The sequence below is a fragment of the Heptranchias perlo genome, chromosome 23 (genome assembly GCF_035084215.1).
Source record: "Heptranchias perlo isolate sHepPer1 chromosome 23, sHepPer1.hap1, whole genome shotgun sequence".
NCBI classification, from domain to species: Eukaryota; Metazoa; Chordata; class Chondrichthyes; order Hexanchiformes; family Hexanchidae; genus Heptranchias; species Heptranchias perlo.
In genome coordinates this window covers 25,655,797-25,675,959 of record NC_090347.1, presented here as the reverse complement: position 1 = coordinate 25,675,959, position 20,163 = coordinate 25,655,797, and the positions used below count along the sequence as shown (strand labels likewise).

Genomic DNA, 20,163 nt, shown 5'->3' with positions numbered 1-20,163 from the left:
CCTACAAGGGGATATAGACAGGCTGGGTGAGTGGACGGAGATTTGGCAGATGCAATACAATATTGGAAAATGTGAGGTTATGCACTTTGGCAGGAAAAATCGGAGAGCATGTTATTATCTTAATGGCGAGAAACTGGAAAGTACTGCAGTACAAAGGGATCTGGGGGTCCTAGTGCAAGAAAATCAAAAAGTTAGTATGCAGGTGCAGCAGGTGATCAAGAAGGCCAACGGAATGTTGGCTTTTATTGCTAGGGGGATAGAATATAAAAACAGGGAGGTATTGCTGCAGTTATATAAGGTATTGGTGAGACCGCACCTGGAATACTACATACAGTTTTGGTCTCCATAATTAAGAAAAGACATACTTGCTCTCGAGACAGTACAAAGAAGGTTCACTCGGTTAATCCCGGGGATGAGGGGGTGGACATATGAGGAGAGGTTGAGTAGATTGGGACTCTACTCATTGGAGTTCAGAAGAATGAGAGGCGATCTTATTGAAACATATAAGATTGTGAAGGGGCTTGATCGGGTGGATGCGGTAAGGATGTTCCCAAGGATGGGTGAAACTAGAACGAGGGGGCATAATCTTAGAATAAGGGGCTGCTCTTTCAAAACTGAGATGAGGAGTAACTTCTTCACTCAGCGGGTAGTAGGTCTGTGGAATTTGCTGCCCAAGGAAGCTGTGGAAGCTACATCATTAAATAAATTTAAAACAGAAATAGAAACTGTCTATTTCTGTTTTAAATTTATTTAATGAATTAGGGGTTACGGGGAGCGGGCAGGAAATTGGACATGAATTTAGATTTGAGGTTAGGATCAGATCAGCCATGATCTTATTGAATGGCGGAGCAGGCTCGAGGGGCCGATTGGCCTACTCCTGCTCCTATTTCTTATTTTCTTATGTTCTTATGAACCCTCCTGTCTAGCGATTGTTGTGCGGTTCCTGCAACATATGAGGTAGACAACGTTGGCTGAGACTCCTGTGACTCAACCAACGTTGTCTACCTCATACGTTGCAGGAAAGGATGCCCCGGAGCATGATACATTAGCGAGACCATGCAGACACTGTGACAACGGGTGAACGGACACCGCACAACAATCGCCAGACAGGAGGGTTCCCTCCCAGTCGGGGAACACTTCAGCAGTCAAGAACATTCAACCTCCCACCTGGTGCTGTTCGCTCAGTGGAAGAGCTTTTGACTGTTGGGTCCCATGGTTGGAATTCTCCCCTTCCCTTGGAGGGGGTGGATGCTTAGGCTAACGGGTAAAGTGTCGATCAAGCGGATTGCTTTGTCCTGGATGGTGCCGAGCTTCTTGAATGTTGCTGAAGTTGCACACTTCCAGACAAGTGAAGAGTATTCCATCACAAACCTGATTTGTGCCTTGTAGGTGGAGGAGAGGCTTTGGGGAGTCAGAAGGTGAATCACTTACCGCAGAATACCCAGCTGCTAGTAGCATGGGATTTGTGTAGCTGGTTCTGTTGCGATTCTGGTCAATGTTGATAGTGGAGGACTCGGCGATTGTTGGAGATGATCTTTGCCTGGCACTCGTGTAGTGTGAATGTTACTTGCCACTTATCAACCCAAGCCTGAATGTAGGTACCAAAACATACCTATGAGGAACGAGTAACGAGTGAAAAACAGAGGAAGCAAATTCCGTAACTTTTCTTCCATTCATTAAGCAGCAAGTACTACAAAATTGGTTATTCAAATAGTTTCTTCTCTGCTATTTTCCTTCTTCATTCAGGGCATTGTATACAATAACAATTAGCATTTCTTTACAACCTTTAACGTAAGGAAAACATCCCAAGGCCAATCATCTCAGCCCCAAGAGTTCCGCAGGGCAGTGTCCCAGACCCAATCATCTTCAGTTGCTTTATCAATGATCTTCCCTCCATCCTCAGATCAGAAGTGGGGCTGTCCGCTAATGACTGCACAGTGGTCAGCTCCATTCATAATTGCTCAGATAATGAAGTAGTCCATGTCCACGTGCCCCGGGGGCTCCGCATCCTCCCTCAAAAGTAGCAGATCATGGTCCCAATGGTGGCCCCTTCTGTCAGATGGGGGCCGCGTTAAGAATTCTGCCCCCCTCCCCCAATCTGGCTTCGAGGAGATTTTCCTGGGCCTGTGCACAGTTGCACTGATCCCACTGAGCACTCAGATATCTGACAATCAGACAGGTCATAGCACACACCTGTAGAGAAACCCACCCGATCTTCCTTCCATTGAAATGAATGAAGGACTACCTGCCGGGTCGTTTACAGGTGTACACACTGACCCCTCCAGTTCTCCGATATTTGCTGCGCCCAAGTGATCCAGTGCACCCGTGCGCAACCTCAGGAAAAGAACGATCCGTCCCGGGCCACACCCCACTTACAATGATGACCCTGTAGGGGTCAAGCAACATTAAAAAAGACAGCAGACAAAGACTGTCACAAAGCAGGAATTCCAATGGGATTCTGTCCCACTTCTGGTGAGGAATGTCTCTGGACCCTTCCAAGGAATTTCCTGGACAAATGATTTTGTGGTGAGTTATTGGATATTAAATAAAGACATTAAAGAAAGCCTTGTTCAAGGCTAGCCTGAAAAATGCAACTCAAGCCTGGAGTTTGGCATATCTGGGTCCCTGCCAAATTTGGACCCTGTTCAGCAGGACCCCTGCTGGACTCATGGTGGGTGGTCTCTGGACTGACCATGGATTTGTGAGGCCATAATGTGCGCATTTATTTGTTTTTGACATGTGACAGCTTAAATGTAATCAGTCCTAGTACTCGGCACAACAATTGTGATCTGCTGAGGTTGCTCTGGAATGAAACAGAAACTCAGTTAATAGTAACTTCAACAGGTTTGGCAAGAGTGGAGTCTTGGACAGGTTTGGTGAAAGGAGTGTCACAAAGGAGTGAAGCATTCTAATTTTTTCTCCCCACATTGGTTTTAATGTGAGAGTAAAATAAAATCAGTCAGAATGGATGTCCTTAAAGGAGATTGACACATCAGCAGAAATAGCCGCTGCCACAAGGAACATAGATATTTGCTCAGAATCTGTTTCTGTTGCCGTTTGGATATATCCGTCTTTATTTCGCTGGTGGCAAAATTTCGACAGCGGACAAAATAACATAATAAGGTGAAATGATCTCTAATGGATGTTCGGGTGGTTCACAGTGGATTTGGACCAGTCTGAACAACCGAAACGTTTATATGGTTAATGTTTTGTTCACAAATGAGCCAGTGAGTTTGATGTGTGCGGAAACCTGTTGAAAAGTGGCGGCTTGCGGGAGATTCTGGTAATTCGTTGTTTCAGGAGTTCTTCTAAAAAAGTTTGCGATATGTCTTTAAGTTCTTTAAACCTGCTTATTCCGCTTTTCCTTCCTCTCACGTCGGATCGTGGTCTGTGAATGCACCGGTTGCTTTTCAAACACTTGTGTCCGGGTATATTTCTGTATTAAAGGAAATCCTCACCAGACTTCAGGCTCAGGTAGAGCAGTAAGTGGAGGTCAGTGTCTTACCTTTCTTCAATGAGTGTTTTCATCTGATTATTTAATATTCAGCATTGTGCGTTTTACAATTTAAAGGGTCACTGTCATCATAAAAAATGTTCGGCAAAGCTTTTAATTTTTTCCTTCCTTGGAGACATGTGAAGAAGGCCCTGACATTTTGGGTCTCCATGATATTGGGGGTAATTTCTGGTATTGGAGCAGGTGGATTTCCTGACGGGACCGAGTGTAATGTATCCAAGTTCACTGACCATACAAAGCTGGGTGGGAAAGTAAGCAGTGAGGAAGACTCAAAGGGCTCAATTTTAAAATGGAGCCAGGAATGGGGGGTGGTCAAGTTGAGGTTGGGAACCCCATTAGTGCGGGTTTCCTGGGCGTCGTTATGATTTTGATGTAAGGACGTCTTTTTTTGTCGGTTTCCGGTCGGACTGACCGGCTGATTGACAGGCTGGTCTTAGTCAGACTGTTAATTCTGTCCTGGATTATCTTTTCTAAAAGTTTCCCCACCACTGAGGGGTTAAACTGACTGGCCTATAGTTGTTGGGTTTATCCTTACACCCTTTTTTGAACAAGGGAGTAACATTTGCAATTCTCCAGTCGTCTGGCACTACCTCCGTATCTACAGATGTATGTGCAGACCACAGTGTAAGCATGTATGTGCAGACCACAGTGTAAGCATGTATGTGCAGACCACAGTGTAAGCATGTATGTGCAGACCACAGTGTAAGCATGTATGTGCAGACCACAGTGTAAGCATATATGTGCAGACCACAATGTAAGCATGTATGTGCAGACCACAGTGTAAGCATGTATGTGCAGACCACTGTAGTCAATTTTGACCCTCTGTTCTGGCAGGTCGCAATGCCCTACACTCCCTGAAGGTTCCCATCCTTAACTGACTAGGTGATATCAGTCCACGTCAGTCCTCGGATCTCGCTTACACCAAATATGCCAATGGCTGTTGTGTCAGTCTCTTGGCTGGCTCTCGCCAATTTGTAGTCAATTTTGACTCTCCGTTCAATGTTCGAGACTGACACCATAATGGTTAATAGCCATATGACTTTATTTAGCACAAGCAAGAATCAATACATTACAATATTTAAGCAGTAGTTTACAAAGCACGGTTGAGAATTATGTTACCCTGGTGTCCTTTGGGTAGAAGCTGCAAACTCATTCCCCATTCCTTCATGTACTCTTGTTCTTGTTTACCTGCCTGGTACTTTCTTTTTCTGTCCTCTACCCTGAGTCTGAGTAGGGGCTGGCTACTTATAAACTGAGTTAACCCCTAGCCCCCCTTTTTACTGCTGCAAACTTAAGCCACTTATAGATGGTTCCCTTTTCAGCACTTTTAGGGGCCCATCAATCATTCTTCCTTGATTCTGGAATGTAGTTGCTTAGCGACATGTTCGGACATACAGGCCCATCCTTTGTTTCACTGTTTTTGCCTCAGGTAGCATGGTTGTGTGTTTTTAACCACGAGTATTATTGCACTAAGGCTGGTTCCTGTTGTTTCTCACCCATAACCCCGTTAAGTCTAACCCTTTGAATTCCTCATACATTTGTGTGAAAACTATATTTCCTTACACCACACCATAAGTATGTATTTGCAGGTCATAGCGTAAGCATGTATGTGCAGACCACAGCATAAGCATGTATGTGCATACCACTGTGTAAGTATGCATGCGCAGTCCATAGTGTAAGCATGTTTGTGCAGATCACAGTGTAAGTATGCATGTGCAGATCATAGTGTAAGTATGCATACACAGACTACAGTGTAAGCAGGTATGTACATGCAGACCACAGCATAAGTATGTATACACAGAGCTCTTTTCTGAGCAGCAGAATTACACTTCAGGACAGGCACCATATTGCCTGTCTTGAACCCGTAATGTAGCTCCCAGTCTCAAATAATGTATAATGCTTACGCAGTATAAATATAGCATTTGAGTACATAAAGGGTCAAAAACAAACTGTCTCCAAAACGGATTATTCTCCAATAATGTTAGCTGTATTGTTCTAATGTTTTAAATAGGTTCTTTAAGTCCAGAAAAAAAGGATGGCCACTTCTTATTTTCCAAAAATTCTTTGTTTTATTGTGTTTTTCTTCTTCAACATTGCAGCCGGTGAGTATCACATAGTTTCTGCTGTATACAGAATTTCTGTTATGTGCTTCTTTACCATGAAGTGTAAGTGTTGACTGATCGTCATATTTATTTCAGAAAAATTTACATCTATTCAGTGTGAGAGTCCAGTCACAGGAATACATGACCAGCGCACTGTCTTGTCCTGTGAGTACAAATCACGAAACAAGAAGGAATGTAATATTACCTGGCGTTACATGCCAGTGCATTCTACTGACTGGAACAACATTTCATGTACATCAGATAACAAAAGAAATGCTCAGAAACAAAGAATATGTCATTTAGGTTTTGAATATGCATCGCTGATAATTGAGAAGACGGAAATTTCAGACGAAGGGAAATATCAGATTTTCTTAGATTGTCAGTCAAGTGGCTATGATTTAGCGGATGTAGAGCTTCTGATTAAAGGTACGTAAAGAAAGTCTATTTTCTTTCAACAGAAGAATGCAAGAGATAGCAATATTTCAGATCAGACATTTAAGATGAAAACTAAAGAGTTTGTAATATAATCACATCAGTAAAGGTGCTATTTGTAATCATGGTCCTTTCTGGACCAGTACAGTCCTAAGTCCCTAGGGGCATTGGGACATATGGGGGAAGTTAAGTACTTGTGAAGATACATCGTAGGTAACCATGCACTTCTAGAGTTGGCTGTAATGTCCCCAGGGTACAATCAGCTGGAGTTCCTATTCCTGATTGCTGTCTAATGATGCATTCTGGAAGTGTGCGTGTGTGGACATTGGATGAAGGCAAGATTGAGCTTGGCTTTAAGGTCCCTGTGGTTGAAGCTCCTACCACCACTTACTTTCGGGATTCACACATGAAGAATGGCTGGGCTGAGGTAATGGAGGGCTGTTGGCATACATATCACCATGCTCTAGCATTAGTCACTGCTTTTAGTAGAGAGGCGGAAAAGTAATTGAAATAAATCATCTAAAATCGCACAGTGCTGTTTTTAGTTGGCAGTGCTCTTTTGGTTCATTTGGACAAATAATAAAACTTCAGACTTGAATGATGCAGTGAGTAATGGCAAGCAGTCCGAATAAAAACATTGGGAAAATAGTGTTTGTGATGCTACTGTAAGGATCGGTGTTTGTCAAATTTGATTCAGCTGCACTCACTCGATTTTCGGTCACAAGATGAAACTTGTAAAACATGCTTTTCAGCTCCATATACTGTGCCACAAATAACCGAAAAGGACCAAGGTGGAGAAAAAGTTCTTGTTTGTGCTGCACTTGGATATCCGCTCGCACATCTTCGCTGGCAGAATGAAAATGGAACCGACCTGACTGCTAATTCTACCATAACGCATACAGAAGATAACCTGTACAACATTACTGGTTACATTCCAGTAGTTGGAGAATGGTGTTCCGTAAAATATAATTGCTCTGTATGCATTGAAATTACATGTAAATATGCAAGTAAGTTTTGGTTTTAATTACTTCTGATTGAAATGCAAGTTTTTCCATGATTTAGTTGTACCACTGGCTGGTTTCACACAGAGGATAAAATATATGGCCTGCGGTTAGTTATTGGAAATGTCACTACAAGTGATTCTGACTCAAGAACTCACGCCAGATGGTCAGCTTCACCAGTAGAAAAATAAAGCATACTTGGGCATGGTGTAGAAAATAATTCCACAACTGGGCTGGGATGATAGGCTGAAAATCTCGGTGAAGCATGAAGGGAAGCATCAGAATTAGATTGTACCAGTGAGATTGTTGACCTATGATCCTGAACTGTACTGTTGGATTCCCACATGACATTGCTTTCAGTAAGGCAGAGTTTTATAAGGACAGGAGCATTATTCCATTTAACGCATAAGGAGGAGCTTTCTTTAACATTGCCTGTCCCTTCAAGGCCTGTAGACAGGTACATCTTGAGTGGCTAATTCAAGATAGGGAGATCCTGAGGTAAATTCAAGTTGCTAGTTTATAGATTGGCAGCAGCTCATAATTGTCATAAGATAGACTCTCTTTAAATTAGCATTTGCTGTTATTTTTTAAGTGAGCTATAAGATTAGCTGCTGTGGGAAACATGGCTATCAGCCGGTATTATAAGGAATGAACTCCTGAGGTTTAAGTTACGATATTTTACTGAGGTGGAGCAGAGAGCATGTTGCCTTGGAACAAATCTCTTCTGTATCTGATGAGGGAGTGCCAACTCTGACATTGCATGCAGAAAATTGAATGACGTTCTATTCCCGAACACCAACAGCTTTCATCTTGAGCAACACAAAATTCAAATTTCTGAGACACTCCAGATGGCAAATAAAGCATCTCCCTAGAAGCTGGACAATGGGAAGTCCAGAATTGAGGTTGAGAAAATGAGACTCAGCAGTAAGGCCAGGAAAATGGGTGGTCCAGTGGCAATCGATCTGGTGTGGACATGTGTGGGGAAGGCAGCTCTGGAAGTTGAAGGCTGGAGATGTCAAGGGAGGACAATGTGTCGGCTCCTATCCTGGGGCTGGGTCAGAGAAGAGTTTCTGGTTGGGCTGGGAAAAAAGCCAGGAAGTTCACAGCTGCTGAATGGGAGTTTGGGGATCAGTTTAAAGTAATGGTCATGTGGTTCCCATGTGCCATTAGATTACAAGAGGGTACTCACTCATCTTTTAAAGTTATATTTGTAATCTAATGGCAATATCGAACCCAACATCTACTATGCCACTCAGCTTTGCTTTGTCCCCAAATAAAGCCCAATATGAACCGTCAACATATTTAAGTGCTCTAATTTATTGTTACCTCAATTATATAATTTAATTTTTCATTGATTATTAAGCTATGGACATGCATGGAATGATTTAGATTGCAAGTATTTTTTCTAAATTTGAAATCATATTTAAATTGTTAAAGTTTGTATAATTTCTGCTCCTCATTACATTCCTGTCAACAAGCCCAGACCTCCACTGGGTAAGCTTTGTTGCCAGCTGGTGACGTTGTTGAAGTCTGATCCAGAGTTGAATCCCTGTCAATGTTTTCTTGGTTCTTACGGCTAAGTACATCACATCCATTAAGTGCCACATCTGCCAATTTGGCCAACAACAACGAATCATCTGAAGGAAGTTTCAATTCAAAGTATGCTGAGGCTTGCACACAATTCAGTTGGCCCATGACATTGTGAACTCATGAATTAATATAATGTGGTGCCTTCCACAAAAAAATTGTTTGAATTAAAGTTTGGGGGTGCATGATGTAAATTGTAGTGAAATATCTCAATTTGTCATTTCAGGATTAAGTTGTTCTAAAAATAGTGAAATCTATCAGCAACCAAAACAAAGAATCACAGCAGTTGTTCGTGTCATTTTACCTTTGGGCTTCATAGTTCTTTTGGCGCTTTTGGCACTTCTGTACTGGAAAAGTCGAATACCTCAAGGTATAATATTAATTCTGATAAAGGAAAAAGGCAGAACTGTTGTTTCATAAGAGCTTTACAAGATTTTGTTTTGCTTCTCCAATGCTGCATTAAAGTTCCACCCCATCCTCTGCCACCATTTTCTCTTCCCCCTCTCTGACTCTTGTTGGCATAAAATCGCACCACCCTCCATACCTTGTCCAAGTGATCACTCTTCATGTATGAGCCTAGACAGTAAGCATGATCAGGCTATATGACAATGAAGATGATCATAGCTGAGCTCAGTCCTGTCTTCTCCCAATGTCAACACACACGCACTTTCGAACAACAACAAAAATGACAACTTGCATTTATATTGCACCTTTAACATAGAAAAACGTCCCATGGTGCTTCAGATGAAAATTACCACTGAGCTAAAGAAGGAGACATTAGGACAGGTGACCAAAAGCTAGGTCAAAGAGGTAGGTTTTAAGGATTGCCTTAAAGGAGGAGCGAAGTGGATTGGCAGCAAGGTTTATGGAGGGAATTCCAGAGTTTAGGGCTGAGGCAGCTGAAGGCATAGCTACCAGTGGTGAAGCGATGAAAATTGGGGATGCACAAGAGGCTAGAATCTCGTGTCCTGGACAACCACAGGCGCAGGAAGTGTTGTCAGCTGGAGAAGCTCGAGCTCCGGGATTTGGAGCTTGAGCAGCAGCTGGCGTCACTGCAGTGCATCCGTGAGACTGAGAGTTTTGTGGATAGCACATTTCAGGAGGTGGTCACCCCACAGCTTAAGAAAGTGCAGGCAGAGAGGGACTGGGTGACCACCAGACAGACAAGGAGGACTAGGCAGGTAGTGCAGGAGTCCCCTGAGGGCATCTCACTCTCTAACCAGTATTCAGTTCTGAATACTAGTTGAAGAGAGGGTTCCTCTGGGGAGTGCAGCCAGAGACAAGTCCACAGCACCATGTGTACAGGAAGGAAGGAGAGCGATAGTGATAGGGGATTCTATAGTTAGGGGAACAGATGTGATTCCAGGATGGTATGTTGCCTCCCCAGTGCCAGGGTCAAGGATATCACTCAACGGCTGCAGAACATTCTGGAGGGGGAGGGTGAACAGCCAGAGGTCATGGTCCATGTTGGTACCAACAACATAGGTAGAAAGAGGGATGAGGTCCTGCAGGCAGATTTTAAGGAGTTAGTAAAGTGATTAACAAGCAGGACCTCAAAGGTAGTAATCTCCGGATTACTCCCGGTGCCACACGCTAGTGAGTATAGAAATAGGAGGAGAGAGCAGATGAATGCGTGGCTGGAGAGATGCTGCAGGAGGGAGGGCTTTAGATTCCTGGGACATTGGGACCAATTCTGAGGGAGGTGGGACCTGTACAGGCCAGACGGGTTGCACCTCAACAGAGCTGGGACCAATGTCCTCGCGGGGAGTGCTGTGGAGGAGGGTTTAAACTAATTTGGCAGGGGGATGGGCACCAGAATGTAGCATTGGAAAGGAGGAACAAAGATAGCACTAGAGTAAAAAATAGTACTCTATTAGGTGGGATCAGACTAAAAGAGAGTACAAGAAGGTCTAAGATAGGTTTACAGTGCATTTGTGTAAACACACAAAGCATGGTAAGTAAGGTTGGTGAGCTGCTGGTGCAATTAGCCACATAAGAATATGATGTCATGGCAATAACGGAGACCTGGCTCAAAAAAGGGCAGGATTGGGTGCTAAATATTCCTGGATACAAGGTGTTCAGGAAAGATAAGGAAGGAAAGAAAGGAGGGGGGGGGTGGTGATATTGATTAAGGAGAATATTGCAGGGCTGGAGAGAGAGGATGTCCTGGAGGGGTCAAGGGCAGAATCTATTTGGTTAGAGTTAAGAAACAATAGAGGTGCCTTTACACTACTACACTACTGGGGGTTGTATTCTGTAGGCCACCAACGAGTGGGAAGGATGTAGAGGAGCAAATCTGCAGGGAAATTGCAGAGAAGTGCAACAGCCATAGAGTAGAATGGGGGACTTCAACTATCCTAATATAGACTGGGATAGTAACGGGCAAAGAGGGGGAGGAATTTTTGAAGTGTGTTAATGAGAACTTTCTTGACCAGTACATTTCCGGCCCAACGAGGAAGGAGGCATTGCTGAATCTGGTTCTGGGGAATGAGGCGGGCCAAGTGGAGCAAGTGTCAGTGGGGGAACATTTAGTGAACAGCGATCATAGTATCATAAGGTTTAGAATATCTACGGAAAAGGATAAGGACCATTCTAAAATAAAAGTACTCAATTGGAGGTAGGGCCAATTTCAGTGGGATGAGAACAGATCTGGCCTGGGTAAATTGGAATCAAAGATTAGCAGGCAAAAAACCGTAATTGAACAATGGGCGGTCTTTAAAGAGATGGGTCAGATGCAGTCTGGGTACATTCCTACGAGGGAGAAAGGTAGGGCAACTAAAGCCAGAGCTCCCTGGGTGATAAAAGAGATAGAGAGTAAGATGAAGCAGAAAAAAGGGGCGTATGACAGATGTCAGGTTGATAAGTGAGAACCAGGCTAAATATAGAAAGTTCAGAGGGGAAGTGAAAAAGGAAATAAGAGGGGCAAAGAGAGAGTATGAGAATAGACAGGTGGCCAACATAAAAGGGAATCCAAAAGACTTCTATAGACATCTAAACAGTAAATGGGTAATAAGAGGAGGGGTGGGGCAGATTAGGGACCAAAAAGGAGATCTACTCATGGAGGCAGAAGGCATGGCTGAGGTACTAAATGAGTAATTCGCATCTGTCTTTTCCAAGGAAGAAGATGCTGTCAGAGTCTCAGTAAAGGAAGAGGTAGTTGAGATACTGGATGGGCTAAAAATTGATAAAGAGGAGGTACTAGAAAGGCTGGCTGTACTTAACGTAGATAAGTCACCCGGTCCGGATGGGATGCATCCTAGGTTGCTGAGGGAATTAAGGGTGGAAATTGTGGAGGTACTGGCCATAATCTTCCAATCATCCTTAGATATGGGGGTGGTGCCAGAGGACTGGAGAATTGCAAATGTTACACCCTTGTTCAGAAAGGGTTGTAAGGATAAACCCGGCAACTGTAGGCCAATCAGTTTAACCTCGGTGGTGGGGAAACTTTTAGAAACGATAATCCGAGACAAAATTAGTAGTCACTTGGACAAGTGTGGATTAATTAAGGAAAGCCAGCATAGATTTGTTAAAGGCAAATCGTGTTTAACTAACTTGATAGAATTTTTTAATGAGGTAACAGAGAGGGTAGCTGAGGGCACTGCAGTTGATGTGGTTTATGTGGACTTTCAAAAGGCATTTGATAAAGTGCCACATAATAGGCTTGTCATAAACGTTGAAGCCCATGGAATAAAAGGGGCAATGGCAGCATGGATACAAAACTGGCTAAGTCAATGGAAACAGAGAATAGTTGTGAATGGTTATTTTACAGACTGGAGGGAGGTATAAAGGGTTTTCCCCAGGGGTCGATATTGGACCACTACTTTTCTTGATATATATTAATGACTTGGATTTGGGTGTACAACGCATAATTTCTAAATTTGCAGACAACACAAAACTTCAAAGTCCAGTGAACAGTGAGGAGGATAATGATAGACTTCAAGAGGATATAGACAGGCTGGTGGAATGAGCAGACACATGGCAGACGAAATTTATCGCAGAAAAATGCGAAGTGATATATTTTGGTAGGAAGAACGAGGAGAGGCAATATAAACTGAAAGGCACAATTCTAAAAGGCATGCAGGAACAAAGAGATCTGGGGGCATATCTGCACAAATCATTGAAGGTGGCAGGGCAGGTTGAGAAAGGGGTTCAAAAAGCATATGGGATCCTGGGCTTTATAAATAGAAGCATAGAGTGCAAAAACATGGAAGTTATGATGAGCCTTTAAAAAACACTGGTTCAGCCACAACTGGAGTATTGTGTCCAGTTCTGGGCACTTCAGGAACGATGTGAAGGCCTTAGAGAGGGTGCAGAAGAGATTACTAGAATGATTCCAGGGATGAGGGACTTTAGTTACGTGGATAGACTGGAGAAGCTGGGGTTGTTCTCCTTGGAACAGAGAAGGTTGCCAGGAGATTTGAATAAGAGGTATTCAAAATCATGCAGGGTCTAGACAGAGTAGATAGAGAGAAACTGTTCCCATTTGTGGAAGGGTCAAGAAACAGAGGACATAGATTTAAGGTGATTGGCAAAAGAACCAAAGGTGACATGAGGAAAAACTTTTTTACACAGTGAGTGGTTAGGATCTGGAATGGACTGCCCGAGGGTATGGTGGAGGCAGATTCAATCATGGCTTTCAAAAGGGAACTGGATAAGTACTTGAAGGGAAAAAAATTTCCAGGGCTACGGGGCTAGGACGGGGAAGTGGGACTAGCTGGATTGCTTTTGCATAGAGCCGGCACGGACTCGATGGGCCGAATGGCCTCCTTCCGTGCTGTAACCTTTCTATGATTCTACAAGGATGAGAATTTTAATTTGAGGCCTTGGTGGACCGGGAGCCAATGTAGGTGAGCGAGCACAGGAGTGATGGGTGTATGGCACTTGGTACTAGTTAGAATACAAGCAGCAGAGTTTTGGATGAGCTCAAGTTTATGGAGGGTGGAAGATGGGAGTCTGGTCAGGAGGGCGTTGGAATATTCGAGTCTGTAGGTAATAAAATCACGGATGAGGGTTTCAGCAGCAGATGGGCTGATGCGGGGCAGAGACAGGCAATATTACAGAGGTGGAAATAGGCGGTCTTGATGTTGGAGAGGATATTCCAATTGAAGTCAGTGAATAGGAATCAGCAGATGGAATATTGATTGATTTTTGCCCTCCTTTGATGAAAGACACTGAGTCTAATTGTAATGTCCCCAGTTTCTACTCTGGCTGAGATCAGCTGATTTAATGCAAACCAGCACATGGGACCATCTGGTCTACGTAACTTCATTCTGGGTTGGATGTTGCATTGGGCCATCAAGGGTTCTCCTTCAAATGTACCAACTTATCTTACTAAGCTTGGGACTACAAGGAACTGATTTTTCAGTGTCCATAATTTTATTTTTCAAAGCACAGTTTTGTCATTAAGCTAAAAACTTCAATAGCTTGATAACCACCCTATAAAATAATACTGTATTTGGAGCTCTAACATTGTAGACTGTTCACTTCCTAACAATAATATAGTGGGGTAGAGTTCCCTCTTGATTGCACTGTTTTATCAGCGCAATCTGCCAGAATCAGCACAAAAGAACACGGAAAATCAAGCATAAGCGTCTTATTCATGATGTGATGTAACAACCAGAAAGAAGAATTAAAAGAAAGTTGTTCAACATGAGATTTTATGAATGCAAATGAATGCTAATGTAAAAGTTACTTGAATGCTAATACTTTCATTTTCATTTTAAATCAAAAGCATACGTACGGGCACGATACAAATCAACAACAACATTAATTGGTATGTAATTTTTTAAGACTATATTTTACAATCTGAAATAAGAAGTGCTACTTTACCTTTTATTAATGAGTTTTTTTTCCAGTAGGTGACCCAGAATGAAGAAGGCCTGGATGGTATAGAAGTGACACGACCTTACATGATCTTAACACTGAATTTACCACCAAATCTAATCTCAATGAGAAATATGTGTCATATCATGCTCTGCCATCCAAAATACTTAATAGAAATTCTCTTGTTCCGAAAAGGTGTATGAATATATCTTACCAGTTAAAATCATCAACCTGGTGTTGTAAGATTCCTTACTAGTTAAAATCATCAAAACAATGGACATCAAAACATTGGAATATCAACGGTGGCTTAGTTGGTAGCACACTTGCCTCCCACTCCAGAATTTTTGAGCACAATATCCAGGCTGATACTCCAATGCAGTACAGAGGGAGTGCTGCACTGCTGGAGGTGCTGTCTTTTGGAAGAGACATTAAACCAAGGCCCAGTCTGCCTTCTCAGGTGGACGTAAAAGATCCCATGGCACTATTTCGAAGAAGAGCAGGGGAGTTTTTCCCGTATCCTCTCCAACACTTAACCTTCAACCAACACCACCAAAAAAACTAGATTATCTGGTCATTGTTACATTGCTGTTTGTGGGAACTTGCTGTGTGCAAATTGGCTGCCACATTTCATACATTACAACAGTGACTACACTTCAAAAGTAGTTCATTGATTGTAAAGCGCTTTGGGACGTCCTGAAGTTGTGAAAGTCTTTCTTTATCTCTGTGGACAGATTTCTGGCTAAATTTAACAGTGTCAATAAATCACCATTTAGTCAGCTGGTTAGACTGTGTCATAATTTTCTGCCAATTGATGGATGGAATGGACTGAAGACTGAACTGTGAGAAAGACAGAGGGTAAATGAAGAGAAAGCACCATGGAGGAGACAGAGCAGGGAAAGAGCTGGCAGTCTGAAGGAGAATAAATTGACCAGTTCAATTCAATGTATGAAAGCAACTGAGAAAGTAACTTGGAATCAAAGAAGCATATCATCAAGACACAACTGCAGCTAAAGTTAATAAAAATTGACTTCCCGGTCATTTGTATGCTCACATTTCTTGGAAATGTAGTGGAGTTTTGATGACTAAAGAAAATGTAATGATTCATAAAATAAAATGACCCCAAAATCCCACACCATTTTCAGCAGGTCTTTAGTACAAAGTCAGAGTAAGTACTTTATATGGCCAGCAAATTGCGGTGAAAGTGGTTTCTGCAGTTTTCCAACCCAAATTCAATTCCATGCTTTTTGGTTCATCCAACAATCGATCCATTGAACCCCCAGCCATTTAATTAATATATAGTGTGAGAATTACTGACGCTGCAGCTCAGAATGTCCTCATTTTACACTCTCAATACATTAAAGGTAAGTTAGAGTGAAAAATATAAGGCACAGCTGTCCCCAGGATCGGCTGAGACTGGTGGAAGTGCTGAAAGTTTAAGTAGTGATTACTGCAGCTCGGAGCAACCTTTTTGGAGCGATTTTCTTTTTAATTCGGTCTAGACAGCCTTGGATTTGTTCTGAATATCTGTGGAGTGCGGTACTACTTTGAGATTTTGATCCTTCCCCCGCCCCCTACCCAAAGTGAGGGCTTCACAGGAGCAGGTTTGGCATTCTATATGGGCACACCTTTGTATGCCATTACCGAGAAGGAGGAGGAACAGGTGAGGATGGAGAAAAGGAGAGTAAGGCAGCATTTGAGGAGAATGTCCTGTCTATGTCCCTTTGTAACTTCCTGTTTCCATCCATGCAACCTCCTAATTTCGTGTCATCTGCAAACTTGAATATACAGTTCACAATTTCTTCATCCAAGTCATTGATATATATGGTGAAAAGCTGAGGCCCCAGTATGGATCCCTGGGAAACATCACATGTCATGTCCTGTCAATCATATCCCATTCCCTTCATCCCTACATTCTGTCTCCTATCTCCCAACCAATTATCAACCTATGATACAAAGTTGCCTCCAATTCTGTGCTCTCTCATTTTTGTTAATATTCTCTTGTGTGGAACCATCAAATACCTTCTGGAAGTCCGTATACACAACCTCCATAGACACTCCCCTATCCACCATGTCAGTGACCTCCTCAAAAAATTCAACTAAATTATTCAGCCATGCTCTACTCTTCACAAATTCAGGCTGCCTCGCTTTGATCAACTGATACTTGTCTAAGTGTTCAATCACTCCGTGGGTGATTTTAGGAGGTAAACACGGGTGCGTAGGGCGTGGGGGGGCTCCGATAATCGCGGAAATCCAGTTCGGGTTCGGAAGCCGGTTCCAACCCGCCAACTTCCGAGTTTCCCAGGGACCCACCTGTGTGCACGCGGGCGACTCAGAAACGGAAGTCCTGCCAGCAATTAAAGCTGGCGGGATGACAGTTAAAGAGCCAAATGTACCTCATTGAGGTATTTAAGGCACTTTACCTGTGACAGATTAAGTGATTAAAATGATTTTTAACTTACCTCGGCGGCTTGCCCACCGCTTCTGATTCACGCCTGGTGAAATGAGGCGTGTAGGGTCGGATCAAGGAACAAGAAACTAAATAAATTAAGTAAAAAGCCATGGAAGGAAGTGAAAACACTAAATGCACCTACCTTTAAAACCTGCTCTGATGTCTGATGTCTCCCGTTCTGATGACTCCCTCTTCACCCTCCTGATCTACCCCCCAATATCCTCCTCTTCACCCTCCCGATGTCCCCCTCTTCACCCTCCCAATGTCCCCCTGATCTTCCCCCTCTCCTCCCCCGATTCTCCCCCCTCCTTCCGATCTTCCCCTCTCTCCCCCCGATCTTCCCCTTCCCCCCCAATCTTCCCCTCTCCCCACCCCCCACCCCCCAGTCTTCCAGTCCAGTGCCGGATCTTCCATTCTCCCCCTCCCCGCCCCGGTCTTCCGTTCCAGTGCCAGATGACGCCTGGCTCTCTCTTTTTCTTGCCCTGCACCTGACAGCAGCCAGCCTGTCTTTCAGGCTCGCTGCCGGACGCCATACCCGGAGAGGACGTTAACCACTATCAATCAACGTGCGATCGCTCGGAAACAGTAAGTTTGGTTCATGCGGGTTTGCCAGGTGCCCAATCGCCCCCCTCCCGCACCCCTCCCCCCCCCCCCCCCCCCGCTGCCATCCTGCCTCCCCGCTAATATCGGGGCCTCTGTCTCTGATGATAGATTCCAGGAACTTCACCACAATTGATGTTAAACTGAAAGGTCTGTAGTTACTTGGTTTCTCCCTCCCTCCCTTCTTAAATAATGGAGTGACATTTGCAATTTTCCAATCCAAAGGCACAATTCCTGAATCTAGAGACCTTTGGAAAATTGTGACGGATGCATTTGCAATTTCCTCACCTATTAATATCCATGTGTGGAAACCATCAGGTCCTGAAGATTTGTCTTTCTTAAGTCCCATTATTTTCTCCGTTACCATTTCTTTACTTGTCTTAAATCCATTAAGTGCCTCCCCTTGACTTACTTTTATGTTCCCTTGTACCGCTGGTATTTTGTCCTCTTCCTCCACTGTGAAAATGGATGCAAAGTATTAATTTAAGATGTATTTTATTTCCTTATTATCCAATATAGTCTCGCCTGCTTCCATCTTTAATGGGCCCACATTTCCCTTTACCACTCTCTCAACATATTTATAAAAAAACATTTTTTGCTGTTAGCTTTGATATCCCTTACAAGTTTTTTTTTCATGTTCCCCTTTTGCAACACTTAATTCCTTTCTTTGTATCCCTCTGTTGCTTTTTGTAGCTCTCCCAGTCCATTGGATTTGCACTTTTCTTTGCATTTGTGTAAACCCTTTCCTTTAGCTTGATTCTTCTCTTACTTCATTTGTTAACCATGGTTGTTTAACTACACAATTGGAGCTTTTGCCTTTTAGGGCTATGTACTGATTTTGTATCATACCAAATACTGCTTTGAATACTTCCCACTGTTTTTCTGTATGTTTACCCATTAATAGCTCAGCCCAGTTTACTGTGATCAATTTATTTCTCATCCCTTTGAAGTCTGCCTTGGTTTGTGACTCTCCCTTTTCCCTCTCAAATCTAATATCAAATTCAATCATATTATGGTAATTACTCGCAAGATGCTCCCTTACCATCTGATTGTTAAAATTAATTCTGGTTCATTATCACTGAATCTGGTATGGCCTATTCCCTTGTCAGTTCTAAAACATATGGGGTCAGAATTTGTTGTAAAAATAATGGTGTGTGAATGACACAAGCTGTTATTGCGCAAGTTGGCCAGCAACTGATGGCGAGGATGAGATACCCCATGAATTGCGAATCACCAAAAGTTGCCGGACGATTTGCTCCGCCGTTAACTTCATGAAAATGGCATCTCACTCTTAACCTCTCCATAAATTTTATGAAGTTGCTGCATTTGCGCATTGATTGCCCATTAAACTCACCAGTAAGTCCAGTAATTAATGGCGTAGGTATTCTTTTAATGATGCGATAATTATTAATGACTGCTAATCAACCTCTCTTGCCCAGAAAATGAACAATTAAAAATGTGGAGTCTCATTCCTTCAGGTAGTGAATTGTTGTTGGAGATTTTAAAAATGTCAAATTTAATTTTTTTTAAAAATTCTTATTTTTCCTTTCTGTCTCTTTCTTTACTTCTCTTTCTGTATCTGATTTAGCATTGAAATCACCCACTCTAATTCACCCTCCTTTTCAGTTCTTCCTCTGTTTATTTGATAAGATAGATGAATTAATTGCACAGAGACAAATGGGTTTGACCTAATAGCCATTACAGAGACATGGTTGGAAAATGACCAAGGTTGGGAACTAAATAGTCCATGGTACATGACATTTAGAAAAGAATGGCAGAATGGAAAAGGATGGGGTGTAGCCCTAATAATAAAGGATGACAGAAGGACAGTAGTGAGAAAGGATCTTGGCTCGGAGGATCAGGAAGTAGAATCAGTATGGTTGGAAATAAGAAATAACAAGGGGCAGAAAACACTGGTGGGAGTAGATTATAGGCCCCCTAATAGTAGCTATACTGTTGGACAGAGTATTAATCATGAAATAAAAGGAGCTTGTAGCATAAGTAATACAGTAATCATGGGGGATTTTAATCTGCATATAGACTGGGCAAATCAAATTGGCAAAGGTTTGGAAGACGAGTTCATGGAACGCATTTGAGACTGTTTCCTAGAGTAATACATCGTGAAACCAACCAGGGAACAGGCTATTTTAGATTTTGTATTATGTAATGAGATAGGGTTAATTTGTAATCTCACAGTAAAAGAACCTCTGGTGAAGAGTGATCATAATATGATAGAATTTCACATTGAGTTTGAAAGTAACATACTTACGTCAGAAACCAGAATCTTATACTTAAATAAAGCCTTAAACTTACACAGGTATGAGGGGAGAGTTGTCATAGGCAGATTGGGAAATTAAATTAAAGGGTTTGACAGTTGAAAAGCAAAGGCAAACATTTAAAGAAATATTTCAATATTCTCAACAAATATACATTCCATTGAGAAATAAAAACTCCACAGGAAAAGTGATCCACGCATGGCTAACTAAAGAAGTTAAGGAGAGTATTAGATTGAAAGAAGAGGCCTATAATGTTGCCAAGAAGAGTAATAAGACTGGGGATTGGGAGAGTTTTAGAAACCAACAAAGGACAATCAAAAAATTGATAAAAAGGGAGAAGATAGAATATGAAAGTAAACTGGCAAGAAATATAGTAACA

General features: G+C 42.6%; 1 protein-coding gene across 5 annotated transcripts; it reads left to right on the top strand.

The window, feature by feature from the left end:
- Nucleotides 1-2,851: 2,851 nt before the first annotated feature.
- Nucleotides 2,852-15,575, top strand: LOC137341193 (CD276 antigen-like). 5 transcript variants are annotated; one of them, XM_068004227.1, is made up of 7 exons: nucleotides 2,852-3,123; nucleotides 5,526-5,616; nucleotides 5,713-6,042; nucleotides 6,801-7,055; nucleotides 8,863-9,006; nucleotides 14,368-14,409; nucleotides 14,492-15,575. In XM_068004227.1, the coding sequence occupies exons 2-7, from the start codon at nucleotides 5,550-5,552 to the stop codon at nucleotides 14,506-14,508; spliced, it is 855 nt and encodes a 284-aa protein (XP_067860328.1). In that variant the 5' UTR covers nucleotides 2,852-3,123; nucleotides 5,526-5,549; the 3' UTR covers nucleotides 14,509-15,575. The 5 variants fall into 5 exon arrangements, with proteins under 5 accessions (XP_067860328.1, XP_067860327.1, XP_067860326.1 ...); XM_068004226.1 differs by having other exon boundaries at nucleotides 2,852-3,283; XM_068004225.1 differs by having other exon boundaries at nucleotides 2,852-3,492.
- Nucleotides 15,576-20,163: the final 4,588 nt, after the last annotated feature.